Source organism: Anastrepha obliqua, chromosome 2 (assembly GCF_027943255.1).
Source record: "Anastrepha obliqua isolate idAnaObli1 chromosome 2, idAnaObli1_1.0, whole genome shotgun sequence".
NCBI lineage: Eukaryota > Metazoa > Arthropoda > Insecta > Diptera > Tephritidae > Anastrepha > Anastrepha obliqua.
In genome coordinates this window covers 60,939,094-60,956,154 of record NC_072893.1, presented here as the reverse complement: position 1 = coordinate 60,956,154, position 17,061 = coordinate 60,939,094, and the positions used below count along the sequence as shown (strand labels likewise).

Genomic DNA, 17,061 nt, shown 5'->3' with positions numbered 1-17,061 from the left:
CATTGAGTTTATGCTGACGTAGTGAACTTAAAAATAACAAATAACAAATAAAAAGTGGCGAATTGAAATAATGGTACATAAAAAAAGCTAAAATGCAAGAAAACATTTCGAGTAAGTATTTCATTTGATAAAATTCGGTTAAAACTACAGGGTCGTTTGGAAAGTCCGTGCAAAAATAAAAACTACTTAATTGTTTAGGGTAAACCTGTTTTATTTTTCGGCATAGTCTCCTTTTAGGCTCATAGACTCCGTCAAACGCTGTTCTAGTTTGTTGATCTCTTTCTCCAAGTCTTAAAAATAGCTATTCGTAATAAGAATTAAATAAATTTTGCGACCACAAGTGCTGAGGCGTGAGTTGGTGCGTTGTTGTGATAGAAAAGGAAAATCACTTCACTTCCTAGATTCAAACGAATGCCAACCACAAAGAAATATACCGATCTGGCTGAAATTTGGTGTGTGTTCTTCCAAGAGATGCTACTAACAAAACATAACCTCAATACGCGCCAGTAGTGCCAACTCTCATACTTTGCACGGACTTTTCAAACGACCCTCGTAAATAAATATTTGTGTATATCGACAAGTTGTAGAATAGTATGCTCGGCTGCGAAACGATGGATTTTCACAAAGTATAGGAGAAAAGCTTACGAATAAAATTAAGCTGAGAAACTTACATTACCAGCAGAACTCTACTTTGGACTTAGTTCTCTTACTCATCGTCCTACAAAATTGTTCCGCTTAAGGTTGCTTTTGTAATACTATATGTGGGACGTCCAGTCCTTAAAAACTCCTGAATTCCAAAAAAATGTAAATGGGAACCAATCAGCGAGATAAATTCTCGGACTATGCGCTGTCAAAGCTTGTGGCTCCCTTCTTCCAAGCACAAATATTTACCTGCATATACTTTGCCAAGTTTAATATATTTCAAGAAACTGATTTCAAAAACCAATTGGATTATTTCCTAAACCCCACTTTCATTTAGCCGATCGATCTATACGAGTATCCGTCCATTTTGAGGATATTGTTAGCGTTTCTTCTGTATTTTAATGGCAGAAGTGTTTCTCGAACTTCCTCCTCCCATAATAAAATATTAAGAACCGGAGCATCCATTTATTGCCCAACTTCAATTTAAGTTGTGAAAGAAATACAGGGTCATCGCTGGTTTATGTTAGAAATTTTTTCTTAGCAGAAATGCACTCGGAGGTTTGCCCTTGCCGACCGAAAGCTAGTCATTTGTAAAGGTGTCTCATTCCGACAATGGGCCCTACCAAATGGTAGTATCGCACTAATCCATTCGGTTACGGTACAAGATAAAAATAAAGCTCAAAAATAGTTTATAAGTATTTGTACGCATCTTAAATTGAAGTACACACGTTATATTTAATTGAAAATTCTTCAATGTAATCCCCGACAGCTGCATTAATCTGCTCCAGCGGGTACCTAAAGTGCCTACATGCACGAACTAACTCTTTCCATACGTGATAATCAAAGGGAGTGCAGGCCAGGTTTGAAGGTGGCCACCAATCTGACGATCAATGGTAGGTATGTAGGTAGAAAGGTTGCTGGGTCACCCAGGTTTATATACGGTTTATATCTAAAAATTTAGGGTGAATGTTTTATGTTGCTACAACAAAAACAACACTAAAAACAATGTCCTTTATCAGTAGTTTTTGGCTTAACGCCTCTGTTCCTGGTCTCTCTAAATGCTTTCCAGATTTACCTCAACGTCCCTGTATAAAAGTAGTATACCAAAATCTTTCAAAACTTGTTTATTTACTTTACGCCAGCAGATTTCGAAACAATAAATGCTAGAAATGAGATTAATTAAAAAATAATAATTTTTTAGCATTCGTAGCTTTTCTACGATGGATTTAGGGGTAGGACTGATTAAAAATTCACAATATACCGGGCTATGATTTTATACTTAAGTGTCTATAAACGCTACGAACTGCTATCGTTTGGCATGGAAGCAAATTTGTCTCTAAAAAATTAATATTAAAGAGCTGTCGGAGATTTGAAACATAAACACCACTTATATGAAAAAGGCCCTTTTTTACTCAATGGCAGTTGAACTACTCAAATATGCTATAATCCTAAATTTAAGTTTTTATATCACATTTAAATATTTATTAGTATGTTTTGCTATTTGTTCGCAATAATCCATATGTAGATTAGGGTGCTTCACCAAAAAAAAGTTACTATTTTTTCATTGAAATTATAAAATTTATTATATTTTAAGACTTTCGAAAAAATATAAAAAAATATTAAGATTTACGTGAGGTGACCCGATTCAAAAGATACCTTCAAAACTTAAGATTTTTTTATAAATAAAGCAAGTTTTTTTTAATATTTCCCAAGAGTTTAAGCTTGAAAAGTCTGCATAAAAATGTTAAGAAATTTGATCAGCGGGAGCAAATTAATTAGAATTCGTATGTTTTTTTTTTTTTTGAAAGATAGGTTTACGAAATACTTGAAGAACTCAGTATGGTATCTTTAGAATAGTACTTTCTTACTATTTTCTTGGAAAGTTAACCCATTCTCGTCCCAGTTTTTTTCACAACTATCTTTATTTTGATTCTCTTGATACAATTTTTAAAAAACTTCTATGCATACCCTTTACACTTAAACTCGTCTATTATATAAGCATAATAATATGAGGTGATTTTTTGGAAAAAGTATTTTTAACTGCTATTATATATTAATAAAAAATTCAATTGTTGGGAGCATTCGAATTGGTCCTGGCCAAGTAAATCTGAATACATATTTTGGCGAAAGTCTTAAAATATAACAAATTTTATAATTTCAGTGGAAAAACACTACTGATTTTTTATAGATAGTGATGAACCCTAATATACATATATACATATGTGCATATGTGCGCAGAAGCTTTCTTATGAGTTTAATTTTTCTCTATATAAATAGAGAAAATAAAGAAATGGCTCTAGCGAGGAACATTTTATTTTCCAGTCATACAAAAATTTACCATAAGGAATTTTCGTTTTGGCATTGCTTATTATAAGGAATGTCATGAAAAGAAAATTAAACCCACCCGGAAAACTTTCTTGAAGTAAAGTAACTAAAGGGTGATTTTTTAAGAGCTGTAGGAAAGTTTTTCAAAAAACCACACATAAAATTCAGAAAAATGCATGACATTTTTATTTTAATCGATAGTACAATCCATATAATTTATTGTTTGAAGATTATTTCAGATTATTAGTCCAATTTTGGCATACTCTTTCCAATTTTTCGGCCGGTATCTCACATATAAATGCTTTAATGTTGTCTTCCAATGCGTTAATTGAAGCAGGTTTGTCTGAACAGACATGAGCTTTAACATAGCTCCACAAAAAATTATCTAAAGGCGTTATATCGCACGATCTGGGTGGCCAATTGACAGGTCCCGAACGTGAAATAAAATGTTCACCGAACTCGCCTCTTAACAAGTCCATTGTTACGAAAAAATAATCTAAAGGCGTTATATCGCACGATCTGGGTGGCCAATTGACAGGTCCCGAACGTGAAATAAAATGTTCACCGAACTCGTCTCTCAACAAGTCCATTGTTACGCGTGCTATGTGTCATGTGGCACCGTCTTGCTGAAACCACATGCCATACAAATCAAGCATTTGGGCAAAAAAAAGTAGGATATCATTTTAAGGGTAGCGCTCACCATTCACACTTACGGTATGATTCGCAGCATCTTTGAAGAAGTACGGTCCAATGATACCTCCAGCCCATAAACCGCACCAAACTGTGACCTTTTCTGGATACATTGGTAGTTCTTGCAATTCTTCGGATGATCTTCACTCCAAAATCGACAATTCTGCTTATTTACGTACCCATTGATCCAAAAATGAGCTTCGTCGCTGAACACAATTTTTCGATAAAAAATTGGATCTTCGGCCAACTTTCCAAGAGCCCATTCACCAAAAATTCTGCGTTGCGGTAGGTCGTTCGGCTTCGATTCATGCACCAAAAGGCTTCTTAAAAGGCTTCATACCTAAATCCTTTCGCAAAATGTTCCACGTTGTTGAGTAACAGGTAACAGAGGCCCAATTGCTGCGAACGGCGACGAATCGATAATTGATGGTCATCAATAACACTGGCCGATACAGCTGCGATATTTTCTTCTGTTCGCACTCTACGTAAGCGTGTTAGTGGTTTTATGTCCAATAATGTAAATTTGGTTCTAAATTTAGTCACAATAGCTCGAATAGCCGCTTCAGTGGGTCGATTAAACTGACCATAAAATGGAAGAAGCGCGCGATAAACTTTCTTAACAGAACACGCATTTTTATAATAAAATTCAATGATTTGCAAGCGTTGTTCGTTTGTAAGACGATTCATGATTAAATTATAGACCAAACTTAAGATGTTTGACGGTGAAACAAAACACGAAACGTGCGCCAGCTGTTTAAACCAACTGTTTAAAAAGATAATAGTTAAAAAATCACCCGTTACTTGATTTTCGAAAGGAACGAAATTAATACATTTTGTATTATCCAAACAAAAGGTCGTCACGATGATCTAAGTGTACTTGTTTCGAAATGAGTTTCACTCGATCGCAAATGCGGTGACGCAATGGCTCGATGTTATTCGAGTAATGAGGATCGGAATCGATTTAACAATCACCGCTATCGCCGTCATCTTGTCACTGTCATCCACAGTACAAAACAAAGCGACGGCGAATATTTTTATGACCATTGTCGAGTTTGATTAAGGGCAGTTTTCTCATGGAAACACAACCAATGTCTGATTCGTGATTAATATTTGATAATTTGATTTATTGAAAGATGAGGTTGAGAGGTTGAGTGCTCCCATGTCCACTGCGTTTCCAAAGCTAGTACCTCATTCAGTTCCACATTCAGAAAGGAGAGTGATAGATATACATATGTCTGATGTGTTCAATGTCGGCAAGCGAATACCTGCCTTAGCGAGCTCATCGGCTCTCTCATTTCCTTATATTCCTTTGTGTCCTGGTATCCAGTACATAGTGACCCGTCCATTTCCGCAGAGTTCACCCATTTTGGATCTACATTGTTGGATACATTCTGATTTAGTCCAAGAATCCATAATTGCTTTAATATGCCCTTGGCTAACATTGAAAATGTTTGTCCGAGTCTTAAGATGGGTTAATTCCAAAGCCAATTTAGCTGCTTTTGTTGCGGCATAGATTTCAGCTTGAGACATTCTACAGTAATTAGGGAGTCTGAAAGACTCTTGGACATCAAATTGCGGACAAAAGACAGCCGCTCCTACTTCTTTCACCATTTTGGACCCATCTGTAAAAAAATTGTATGAATGTATGCTGCTAACGAAAACAAAAACTGGCACTTGATGGAAGTGAAAATTAAAACTTTCTTTTGCTAGTATTTTAGATGTTAACAAAGATTTTTTTTAATACTGGAGGATTTAAATTTAATTTTAATTTAACTAACTTTGTATCTATATTATGTCAGGCCATTTTTATTTATTACAGCTAATTTCTTCTGAAATGTCCGGAATTAACTAAGTGCAGGATTTTATTAAAATGCCCATACGCCCCTGCCTCAGATAAATCGAGTATTTTCAATAACATTGATTTGTTGCCCATCCAGTACTATCAATTAATATTTTATTCAAGGTTCAGAAATTTGGTAACACGGGAAAAAACTGAAGCTAGAGATTATTTTAGTTTATTTTTTTTTAGAATAAAAATTTGACAATCTTAATGATTTATAGTTATTTTTGGAGTTGAAAAGGTCGTAGAGTATGTGCTATACTCTCTGAGAAGGTATGATATACAATATTTACCATCATTGTCGAGTAAAAAAAGGATTCAGAACCTCCTCTGCATCAGTACCGCTGTGGGCTGTGATATCTGGACTCACCCTTTCTAACTGATCTAAATCAGGTGGCGCACGTCGATTTATAGTGACATATCGTAACGTATAGAGAATCGTCAGATATGCTGTACCGCGTTTAAAGAGAATTTACGTTTTCTTTTTATTTCCAAAGTAATTTCTAACGAAAATAAGCATTGAAAACCAAGGCGCATTTATTAAAAATGTTGGCACTAGACTAACAACAGCATTTTGTACATTAAAAATGTCAAGATAAATAGAAAAGAAGTAAGAAAAAGAAAAGGACGCATTGCGTTGCACTGCCAACATGAAATTGGCTTTGAAACATACGACGATGGTGCGAATGGAACGGCTTTTCGCCATTTCCTTTTATGCAGACTCTGTATGTACACGGCGAAAGAAAAACAAAAAACAAAACAGCTGGTCTATCGATACCACCTTTAATAAATTTTGCCTCGATTGGAAGCTGACTTTGCTTTGTTGTGTTGGCGGATTGTTGACTTTGACCGAAGATTGCTTACGAATGTGATCAGTCACTAGAGTCGCTTTGAGTGTGTGATGGTTTTTTGTCCATACCCTTATATGTATGTAGTAACAACATACAATTTTTCCTTGAATTTTTGGGAAACGCTGCTGTAGTGTCAGTCCATGGTCGGATATTAAGTAATATGGGTCGTTTTGGCATCTGTTGATACTGTGAGCGATGATACTTTGCTTCTTCATGGAATATTTACACCGGAGGCTTGCTTTTGCTTACTTAACTTTTGTTTGCTTACAGATCTTAATATGGGCGTTCTTGAAATAGTTACGAGCTTTAATGACTACCTCTCAGAGTTGTAATTGGTTTTCAATATACCGTTGCATATATATTTGAATTTTATTTTGTGGGGCATTTCCTTCAAAAAACTTGTTCATGCATTATGTTATTAAGTGAAACAATAGCAAATAATTATTTATGGAAAGAAAGGAAAAATAGAAATTAAAGAGTATTAATTTGCATACAAAACTTAAAGGGTAAGACTGACAGTCAGGTTAGCATGAAAATAAGCAGTTTACAAATATTTTTTTTTATTTTAGGAAACTAGTACACGCAAAACTTTTTCACATTTATTTACAATTTCCGAAATATCAATTTACATCATGAAAATGCAAGGATCAATTTTTTCAGCATACTACTTTATAAAGGTCATTTTTTTTGTAAGCCTGATAGATTATCTATAGAGGGAAATAGACGTTTTTAAAAAAAAGAAATACTACGAAAACAGGAGCACATTTCAATTTTTGTTTGCTAAAAAATGGTTACTTAAAAAAATTATTAAAGTTATGTAATTATAAACATTTTCAAAAGTAACCAATTGAAAAAATCGTACGTCACTCTGTGTAGAATGTTTTTAAGAAAATGTGTACTACCAACTTTTGGGCCAATCGGTTGAAAGCTTTATGAGTAATTATGTCAATCGTTTTGAAAAATGTGGTTCCGAGAAAAATGCAAACAAAAATAAAAAAGAGCTGTACGCTATCCCTCAACGTTGTCTTCAAAAAATTATAATTTACGTAATTATTTAGATTTTATCGGAGACTTCTCAAGACACTCCTAAGAATGTGTGTTTTAAAATTAAGCAACAAAAAAACAATTTTTTTTTCAATATTACGCCTTAATTAAGTTAGCTCAAACATACTCATAAAGTAATTATCAATTATTTTAGGAAATGTAATTTTATATGTAAAAATGCATTGAGTAAACAAATATTTAACAAATTATGATTTTACCCTCATTATTTGAGTTTCTTGGACTCCTGCCACCAATCTCCTAAACACACCAAATTCTTCCTTCTTTAAAAGTATGTTCAAGCTGAGTCTGGACTTTTTCCAAACACTTTGCATTTTTTGTTACAGTTTTCGGTTTATAGTGACTGCATTCATCCTAGAATGTGTATGTATGTATGTCCGAACGCGAAATAAACTTTAAGGAGTTTGTATTTAAAATTATGAAAATTAATTTTTGACTGGTCTAAAGAATTAATTTGCCCCTTTTTTTAATAAAAAAAAGAAGAAAATATGCAAATACTTTATTCTAATGCTTATTTGAACAAAATGCTTGATTTGTAAATGAAACTCATAATACATATTTGATTGAATGTAATTTAGAGAGTAGTGTTATTCGCACCTAGCTTCACAACAGCATTTGTATATCAGCATAAAATTCTAGCCAATACTAGCGAAACTCTTTCTAATTTGAAACTCTTCTGCTTTTTCTTTCTGGAAATAGGATTCTGATGCAGTTCAGTTCAACTGTCTTTATGTCCTTATGTGGAGGCTGTTTGGTAATTTTCTTACTATTTCTTTACTTTTAGAAGATTAGTGCTATTTACATGGTCTATAAACAAAATACCCAAAGCATCATGCCAAAAATGTGTTGTATGTATAAGAATTTGTTAATGGCATTGCCAACTCACTTTGATATATAAGTAAATGCAATAACCTATTAGCTGGTGTGTTTGTGGATGAGTTTTCCGTAAACAACATTCTGCTTCCAACCCGTAAAAGTTCCCTTCTTTTATTTTGCAAAATTCTTACATGGGTGCATATTTCTATGTAACCAATCACGCACAGTAAAACAGCCAGCAACTTTAGACATTTTTATGCATACCTGAATTGATTAAAAAAAATATATATATATAAAGAACGTTTTAGGCACTCAGAGAAAAAATACGATAAAAAAATAAAATATATAGTTTGGTAGAAATAGTTGAAGTTGGATGAGAATGTATGAATTTTATGAGGATAAATTCATATATAATAAATTTGTTGGACTTTTATATGAATTCTGCAATGGCACAATAAGCACAATGCACGAAAAGTAAAATTTATGCGAACCTTTTTCTTTTTAAGCTAATCCGATCATGTGACATTCCCAAGTAATTTTGTTATTTCTTTATGTATTTTGCTCAAAAATTATATATCTATTATATATAATATTTCCTGGCCTCGCATTGAAGTAATAGCAGCTAAGTATTACTATGGAAATAAAAAAAATAAGATAACTCCAAAAAAAGAAAAATCTACCAACCTCGATGAAGCTATAATCAAAGATGATGAAATATATCTAACTTTCACTCTGTATTAGCCATATTGAGCTACTCAGTAAATCCGTGATGTCCTCTTGAAAAGATATTTTTATGGGCCTCATCTATTCACCACTTCTCTGCTCGCTATCCTCTGCTTGGCTCACTTGATGAAACATTTGCGTGTGAAAGCAATAATAAAGTTATCGAGCAAGTTTCGTCGCTAGCGAGTAGGGTTATAGCTCATCAAACTGGTATAACTTACTAGCTTACAAACAAATGTAAATTTAGGCAGCTTTATATCAGCGTTGCCAACATACCTATATTTATTTAAACCAGTTGCTTCATCTATTCGCCACTTTCTAACGCTAGGCGAATAGAAGAGGCATTTTTCAGAGAAAATTCTAAAGAAAAAAGTACTCAAAAGCATAGAAATAAAAACTTTTGCTAAAAATTAGCAGGCAATACTGTTTGCCCATTCTGCTTTGTTTTGGCTTTCGCATCTTTCAATCATGTGTAGGCTTAGAAATGAAATTAAAGTATACCATATCTTACCCTTTCCGTATGAATTAAATTTTATGACAAGCAAGCGATCTCCAGAATTCGTCCATGGATTAACATATGTAGGTCTTCTGACAATTGAAAAACTATTTTTTTTTTTTTTTGTGGGAAATTTGTAGTTGTCAAAGCCCTTGTAAAACGTGAAGAAAGTTCCAGAAACTAATAAAATCTAATAGTTAATTAAGTTGAAAATACTAAGTTAAGGTGTATTTTACATTTGTATGATTTTTTTTTGTCAAACTACGAGATTTGGATTTAGGATATTCATCTTACTAAAATGTGAAGAAAATCATATCGATTTTTGGAAACATTACTAAATTAAAGCTTTACAAATAATACTACCATAAAATATAGTATAAAAATAAGTCGATACTTAAGTACTTACGTACATAGCTGCAACTACCACCGTTTGTCGGTCTTGGCCGCTACCAAAACAGAAACACCAAGAGCGGTCAGGTCGTTGTCAACTTGGTCTTTCCAACGTAGATGAGGACGTCCTTTTTTGCGAGTTCCACCAGTACATTTCGAAGAAGCACCTTCTTTGCTTGAAGAACCTCCTTTGTGCGTGAGCTTTGACAAGGCATGCATTAGTATTATTAATTCAAATTACAAATCTTAAGACAAACTTTCTTCTATGTACACTCCCCGCATTTTGCCATTATGTTGATCCTTCTTGTGACAATATTGGACCTACATATTTACACAAATATACAGCATTGCATCGAATTTCATAAAATGTAATATGTAGTAATTAAAGTATTGTCATTTAGTATCTTTTATATAATAAAATATTTTAGCGGTTTCAGGAAATCAAATCTAAATTTTGAAATTTTCTCCGCTAGCTTAAACTCCTATGGAAAATTTATATTAAAATAAAATAAATAATTGGCGCATACACTTCTGTTAGGTGTTTGGGTGAACTCCTCCTATTTGTGGTGTGCATCTCGATGTGGTTCCATACCTACAGTTTTAAATCGACTCTGAATGGCAAATGGTTTTTTATTTGGAGCTTCTTACGTAGAGCTTAAGAAATTGGAATCCACTCGTGTACACTTGCATATTTGTTCATGTGACGGTTGATTGACAGATATAGACAGATATAGAAAGAGAGGAATCGATTTAACCATGTCTCTCGGTCCGTTCGTGTATGCACACTCTAACTCTAATAAAAATTTAGATATCTCAACCAACTCAATGGTACAAATGTTTCTTTTGGCCCGTATATAGTCCCACCTGCCTTAAAAATAATTTTTAAAATTGCAAAAAACACGCTTTACTGCAACTAATATATGAGTTATTAATGGCGGACAAAGAAAGTGGTCGAGGGAGCGAACACTTAAGTAAATCTGTGTATATGTCTGTAAAACTATTTTATCAAACGCTACGAAACTGGAATTGCATTTGATCTTATGAATCATGATTTTGAAAATTATTGAGATCACACAAAAATCGGAAGAAAAAATATTCAAAATTACTATAATACACAAATTTTCGTAAAAAGGCACACTAATGGGTATGTACGGGTATTTCTAAAACCTCTAATTTTGCAAACTCGAATTAAAAATTATATAAATAAATACAAATCGTATTTTGTAAATGCAAACTATAAGTACACTATAGTATGACAGCTGAAAAAAACCCTGCGTCTTATAAAGGGTATTTAAATTAAATATTTAAAATATAACGTCTTGATGTCAGCAGTGAATAATTCCTAGAGGGTTCCTTTTTTTATGTCATCTTTGACATTTGTCAAGGAGGCATATGTACAATTTTAACCACGGATACAACGCGTTAAAATTATTGAAACTTATTATGGTCGATGAAAATGGTCGACCTTTAGGAACAACAGGTGGAAATAATTATCCGAAGGAGTCGACAATTCCAAAGTTGGTGAAAAAATTTAGGAAAAGGACTCGCAGACCAACGAAATGTAACAATTAGAAAAAACTATCATTGATATCTCATCGTCTGGTCTGGTTATTTAATTATTTTCCGTGTGGTGCATTTTTGCAATACATTCTTGACACGTAGAGCTTCTCTTCTAATTTGTGATGTGCTGCTTTTCAGAGCAGACATACACTCCGAGCCTCGTCATTGTTTTCCGAGGAGTAGAAGGTGATGTGTCTTGATTTTAATGGTTCATGTCCGCTACAAGGCCACACTCTATAAATCTGGAAGTATTTGGTTATAAAGGGTGATTTTTTAAGAGCTATAGGAAAGTTTTTCAAAAAAACACACATAAAATTCAGAAAAATGCATGCAATTTTTATTTAAATCGATAGTACAGTCCATATAATTTAATGTTTGAAGATTATTTCATGCAAATGTTGACCGCGACTGCGCTTCAAATGGTCCATCCGCTTAGTCCAATTTAGACATACTCTTTCCAATGTTTCGGCCTGTATCTCACATATAAGTCCTTGTTGTCTTCCAATGGGTTAATTGAAGCAGGCTTGTCTGAATAGACATGAGCTTTAACATAGCCCCACAAAAAATAATCTAAAGACGTTATATCGCACGATCTGGGTGGCCAATTGACGGGTTCCGAACGTGAAATAAAATGTTCACCGAATTCGCCTCTCAACAAGTCCATTGTTACGCGTGCTATGTGTCATGTGGCACCGTCTTGCTGAAACCACATGCCATGCAAATCAAGCATTTGGGCAAAAAAAAGTAGGATATCATTTCACGGTAGCGCTCACCAATCACAGTTACGTTACGATTCGCAGCATCTTTGAAGAAGTACGGTCCAATGATACCTCCAGCCCATAAACCGCACCAAACTGTGACCTTTTCTGGATACATTGGTAGTTCTTGCAATTCTTCTGGCTGATCTTCACTCCAAAATCGACAATTCTGCTTATTTACCATTTACCCATTGTTGTAAAAATGAGCTTCGTCGTTGAACACAATTTTTCAATAAAAAAGTGGATCTTAAATTTTCTTAACAGAACACGCATTTTTATAATAAAATTCAATGATTTGCAAGCGTTGTTCGTTTGTAAGACGATTCATGGTTAAATTATAGACCAAACTGAATATGTTTGACAGTGAAACAAAACACGAAACGTGCGTCAGCTGTTTAAACCAACAGTTTAAAAAGATAATAGCTAAAAAATTGCCCGTTACAACTCGCAAAGGGTACAAATTGAGAAACTACTACTGTAAGTTAGAAAGAAGTTATTACTTACTTGGATATATTAAATGGTACCAATTTTTGATATGCTTTAATCGGGTTCTCTGGGAAACATTTTATAATATTTTTGTTTTTTCTTGTATTGCGTTAAGTTAGAGGGGTTGTGCAAATTGGAGGCTAAGAAATCTATTAAATTTTGTCCTTTTCTCAAATATAACACATCGCTTCGGTTTTCATATATTTTACAGTTAATGTAGTAGGTATTAGATACTTTACTTATGCAGACAGGAGTGTTATTTTTTTTAACTCCAGGTGAGATATTTTGGAGGAGTTCTTCACTTTCATATATATTTATTTTCAGTAATTATTTATGTAAAACCTTATGTTAATATTATTTAATTTTTTTTTTTTGTTTCCATCAACTCAAATATAACTTAAACATAAAGGCGAGCCCATTGTCATATCCATCTTTTTATTACCTTCATATTTACTTACCCCAGATAAACGGAGGAACAGCATCTGTCGCCGGCAGTTTGGCATCGTGCCCCACGAGTTGTGGTAGCAAAGTTGTTGTTTCAGGTAGTTCATGTGATCGCCGTGCTAATGATGCCTGTGAAGTGGGACCCTTAAATAATGTTGATGGCGGATGTAGTGGTGATGAAATTGGTAATGTTATCGCTTCCAAATCATCTTTTCAAGAACAAATACCAACATCATTACCTACTGAAAATCCTGATGCAGCCGTTACTCAAAGTTCCAGTGAAGTTGGAGCCTCCGCACAACCATCTGTTCAGCAACCTGTTCAACAACAAGTATCAATCCAATCTGAAACCTTAAGAAAGTCAAGATCGCAAGGTGGGACATCTTAAATTGCCTTTTTCCATTCACAATTCATAAATTACAAAATTCTCGGTCAAACCAACAAAATTACGGATTATTATAAAATCTAAAAGCAACTGTTTTTATTGCACCGCATTTTATAAAATTTAATCTCATTTTATTTACTACTAGTCACTCAGAGTCAAAACGTTAATGTTGCTTTATATACATATATATAAATATATATATAAATAGATTAATTCCAAAGCTGAGCCATATTTCTTGAAATGTTGGCAAATACTTGATAAATCTTAATTAAATTGAGAAACAGGGTGTGGATTCAGACTCGTTGTATGCAATAATGTCTATGTAAATAATATACGTTCCACGAAGAATTTTTTTCTGGGCAAATTCTTTTGATTGCCAGATGTGAAGTATCTCAAAAAAAGGTTTTTATTCAAAGAAATGTTGTTGTAACAAAGAGTGAGCATTGACCATTTCCACGATATTTTCGATAAGATTTGGCATAACGGCTATCCAATTTCATAAACGATGCGCTGTTCCTCGTCAGCAGTTCAGAAATGGCTCTTGGGTTAATTGCATACATTTTTCCTTTCAGGAAACTCCAGCGATTCAAAATCATGCAACGAGGTCAAATCACATGATCGTGATGACCAATAACGACATATTCGAAGCGTTTAGAGACGCTTTTCACTCTTTCACAATTTTCAGGCATCGTGCGTCCATGTAACTAAAACCTGATGAAAAAAACACCATGTACAAAAAGTGGCGCTCAATTCAAAATAGGCGATATATATTATATGTATAAGTGCTGTATAAGGTGACCAGATAAGAACGATAGAAAAAGAAAAACAACCGAATGAGATATCTATATCTTTATTCTAGCTTTATTTTGAAGTGAACTTCATATCATTATTAATGGTAATTACTGGCAGTACTTTAAGTGGCCGATTCAATTGGTTCTATATGTACGGCGTTATTCTAGCAAAAACGTCTCGAATGGTGATCTCGAGGTCGTTCGAAATGGTTGGCTTGTTAGCGTATTCGAGGGGTGTGAAGTCGCATGATCGCGGTGGGCGATTAATGAGATGAGCCAGTCGTTTCTTGTTAAGCTTGGATATGTCGAGATCAGTCCGCGGAAAGTCTATTAACATCCATCTATACCGAAAACTATTGGCGGTAATGATATCTCCTTCCTCATTTCGAACAGGAATTGCACCAAACAGTCAATGTTTGTGGATGCATTTATCCTTCATCGATTGTATTCATTCCAAAAACGCAATTTTCGCTTGTTAATATAGCCGCCGCTTTCTTAACCTTCCACCAATCTCTGTCTGGCTGGTAGCTTAACGGTGAGACAAATTGTCTGCGAACTGAAATCATGATGACGACTTTCCTCACAACGAAACTCACTTTGCGTATTTACAACTGAGCTGGAATTTCGAACCTACTAAATATTTTGACAGCTGAATGCCATTTGTAGCTGTGACTGGTGCTGAAACGTAACAATTGGAAAAACTAGAATCTGGTCACCTTACATATATTATTTGACAGTATTGAGGAGGTGATAGTTATTTTTCCTTGCCTACAATCCATGAAATTTATATGACAATCTGGTTTCTGTAGTGAAATTCACTGTGAAGTGAATAACAGAGCCCACGGGAATAATAAAGTAAATAGTTGAAAGCTTTATTAAATTGGTGCGCATTATCGCCTATGTGTAGGTATAGGTATATAATGAAATACTTACATATTTGAATGCCGCTAAATTATTACGAATCGAAAATAAGCTAAAATTTTTAATTAAAAAGTAATAATTTTTTTTTTATTTCACAATAATAATTTTCTTATTTTCTATTTATATTTTTTCGTTCAAGAGTTATCCTTTTTATTTATAATATAATATTATTTTTTGCCTCGTACTGAATGCTGTGCACTCGGAATTCTTTTCATAGAGACAAACGGAGAAAAGGAAACACTAGTTTAGCCTTTTAGTCAGAACTTAATTCCCCCACAAAAATTGAGTAAATCATTAAGTGAAAATAAATATTTACAATTGAAAATAACTTTCTTGTTTTTCGAAATATTTTCTTTGAATCTCAATACACGTTTGCGTATGTTTTAACATTCTCTTTGCCTTCAATGAGCTATTATGCGGTATTCCACAAGCACAAATCTTTTTCGCAGCCAAACCTTCACATCCTCCTTGAATATAAACGAGTGGAAATAGTGCATCAATCTCGTGATATATCGCGTGACGATATTGCAATATGTTTTCACTCACTGTATCGATTTTTTCTGGCACAACAACATATTTTGGACGACCTATAGAGAATTCGTTCTGCCATGAGAATCGTCGAAACACAGTACCTCCAGATGGTGCATCATCACAAAAGATCGAAGTGCGTTGATCGACATCCTGTGGTTGATTTAATCCACATCGGAGTACGTTTCAAGTAACTGTAAATAGCACAAAATACACTCGCTTGACAAAATGTCTAAATACGAGTATCATTAAAAAGGTCAAGCTTTGCGACGATGCCAGATTTAATATATTCACCCTAACGTAGCTATACCTGAAATATCAACCTATGACCTAATGACCCTAACTGTATGAAATCTATTACACTAACAAAAAAGCCACTTGTCCATGGCAAGCACCATACATTCTCGAACTAAGCCCTAGCTCTGTTTGAAGCCAATTCGCAATTTCAGCTCAAAGTCCAAACTTTTACTCCCTTAACAACATTTCACCTATAAAAATTTACTTTTGATGACACGGTTTTCAAGCCGAAGGGATGTTTCTGTGAATGACATCTACAATTTCGTACGGTCCTGATAATTTCTTTAGAATCGAAATTAGCACTCTTTTATAATTTTGGTTGAGTGTATGGATTCTTCGTTATAAATGGAAGACTTGGAATTCTACGTATTGAAAAAAAATTTTTTTAGAAGCATCGCAGAAACAAAATCTGAGGTATCCCAAGTCCACAACCTCAAAATTCAGACCAACTGAATTGTAGTCACCTACAAGCCCACCATACCTCGAGATTTGATTCCAATATTATTTAGATTACATGTTTTTTTTATCTTAAAAAGCTGAAAACTAAGCCAAGCGCTTCTGCACCCAGTCTTTCCAGCTCAGAGGAAGTGTTCTTCTGCCACCACCAGCGGAACCGCATCGAATAGCTTCAGAGCTGGAATGTAGGTATCTATTCAACTATAATGTTTAACATATGTTGCTGGAAACTACACACCGTTTATGTTGTTGTAGCTGCATAATCATGCTGGAGAGGCAGTCCTTGGCCGGATATAAATTCGAGGCGTCGGCTGTCGTGCGAGCGATACACCATTTATCGTTCTATTCACTCGTTCGAGAGAGGTTCTTCACAACTCTGGTGCAGCTTATGGTATTGCTTAACGTCATTTTCTACAACCGTATTCATTTTACGGGAATACCACATACACAATACCTTTTCTTCCTGTCGAAAGTGGTTTTAAAATATATAAAGAAATGATGTTTGCTAATTCTTCTTTATCGAAGCTTCTAAGATGTGGCGTGTCGTTAATATCTGGTGGGGGATAGATTTAGACCTAATAAAGACCCATTGTTAAAGTC

At 34.3% G+C, this 17,061-nt stretch overlaps 1 protein-coding gene across 5 annotated transcripts in view; it reads left to right on the top strand.

Moving 5' to 3' along the window:
• LOC129239709 (syntaxin-binding protein 5) overlaps positions 1–17,061 on the top strand; it is a 76,412-nt gene that overhangs the window by 42,257 nt on the left and 17,094 nt on the right. Inside the window, exon 15 of one of the 5 annotated variants that reach the window (XM_054875455.1) lies at positions 13,103–13,457. The exons of 3 other annotated variants lie outside the window; for them this stretch is intronic. In XM_054875455.1, coding sequence (XP_054731430.1) covers positions 13,103–13,457 — 355 coding nt within the window. Of the gene's footprint in view, positions 1–8,109; positions 8,165–13,102; positions 13,458–17,061 lie in introns of all 5 variants that reach the window. One more of the 5 variants, XM_054875456.1, reaches the window with a different exon arrangement.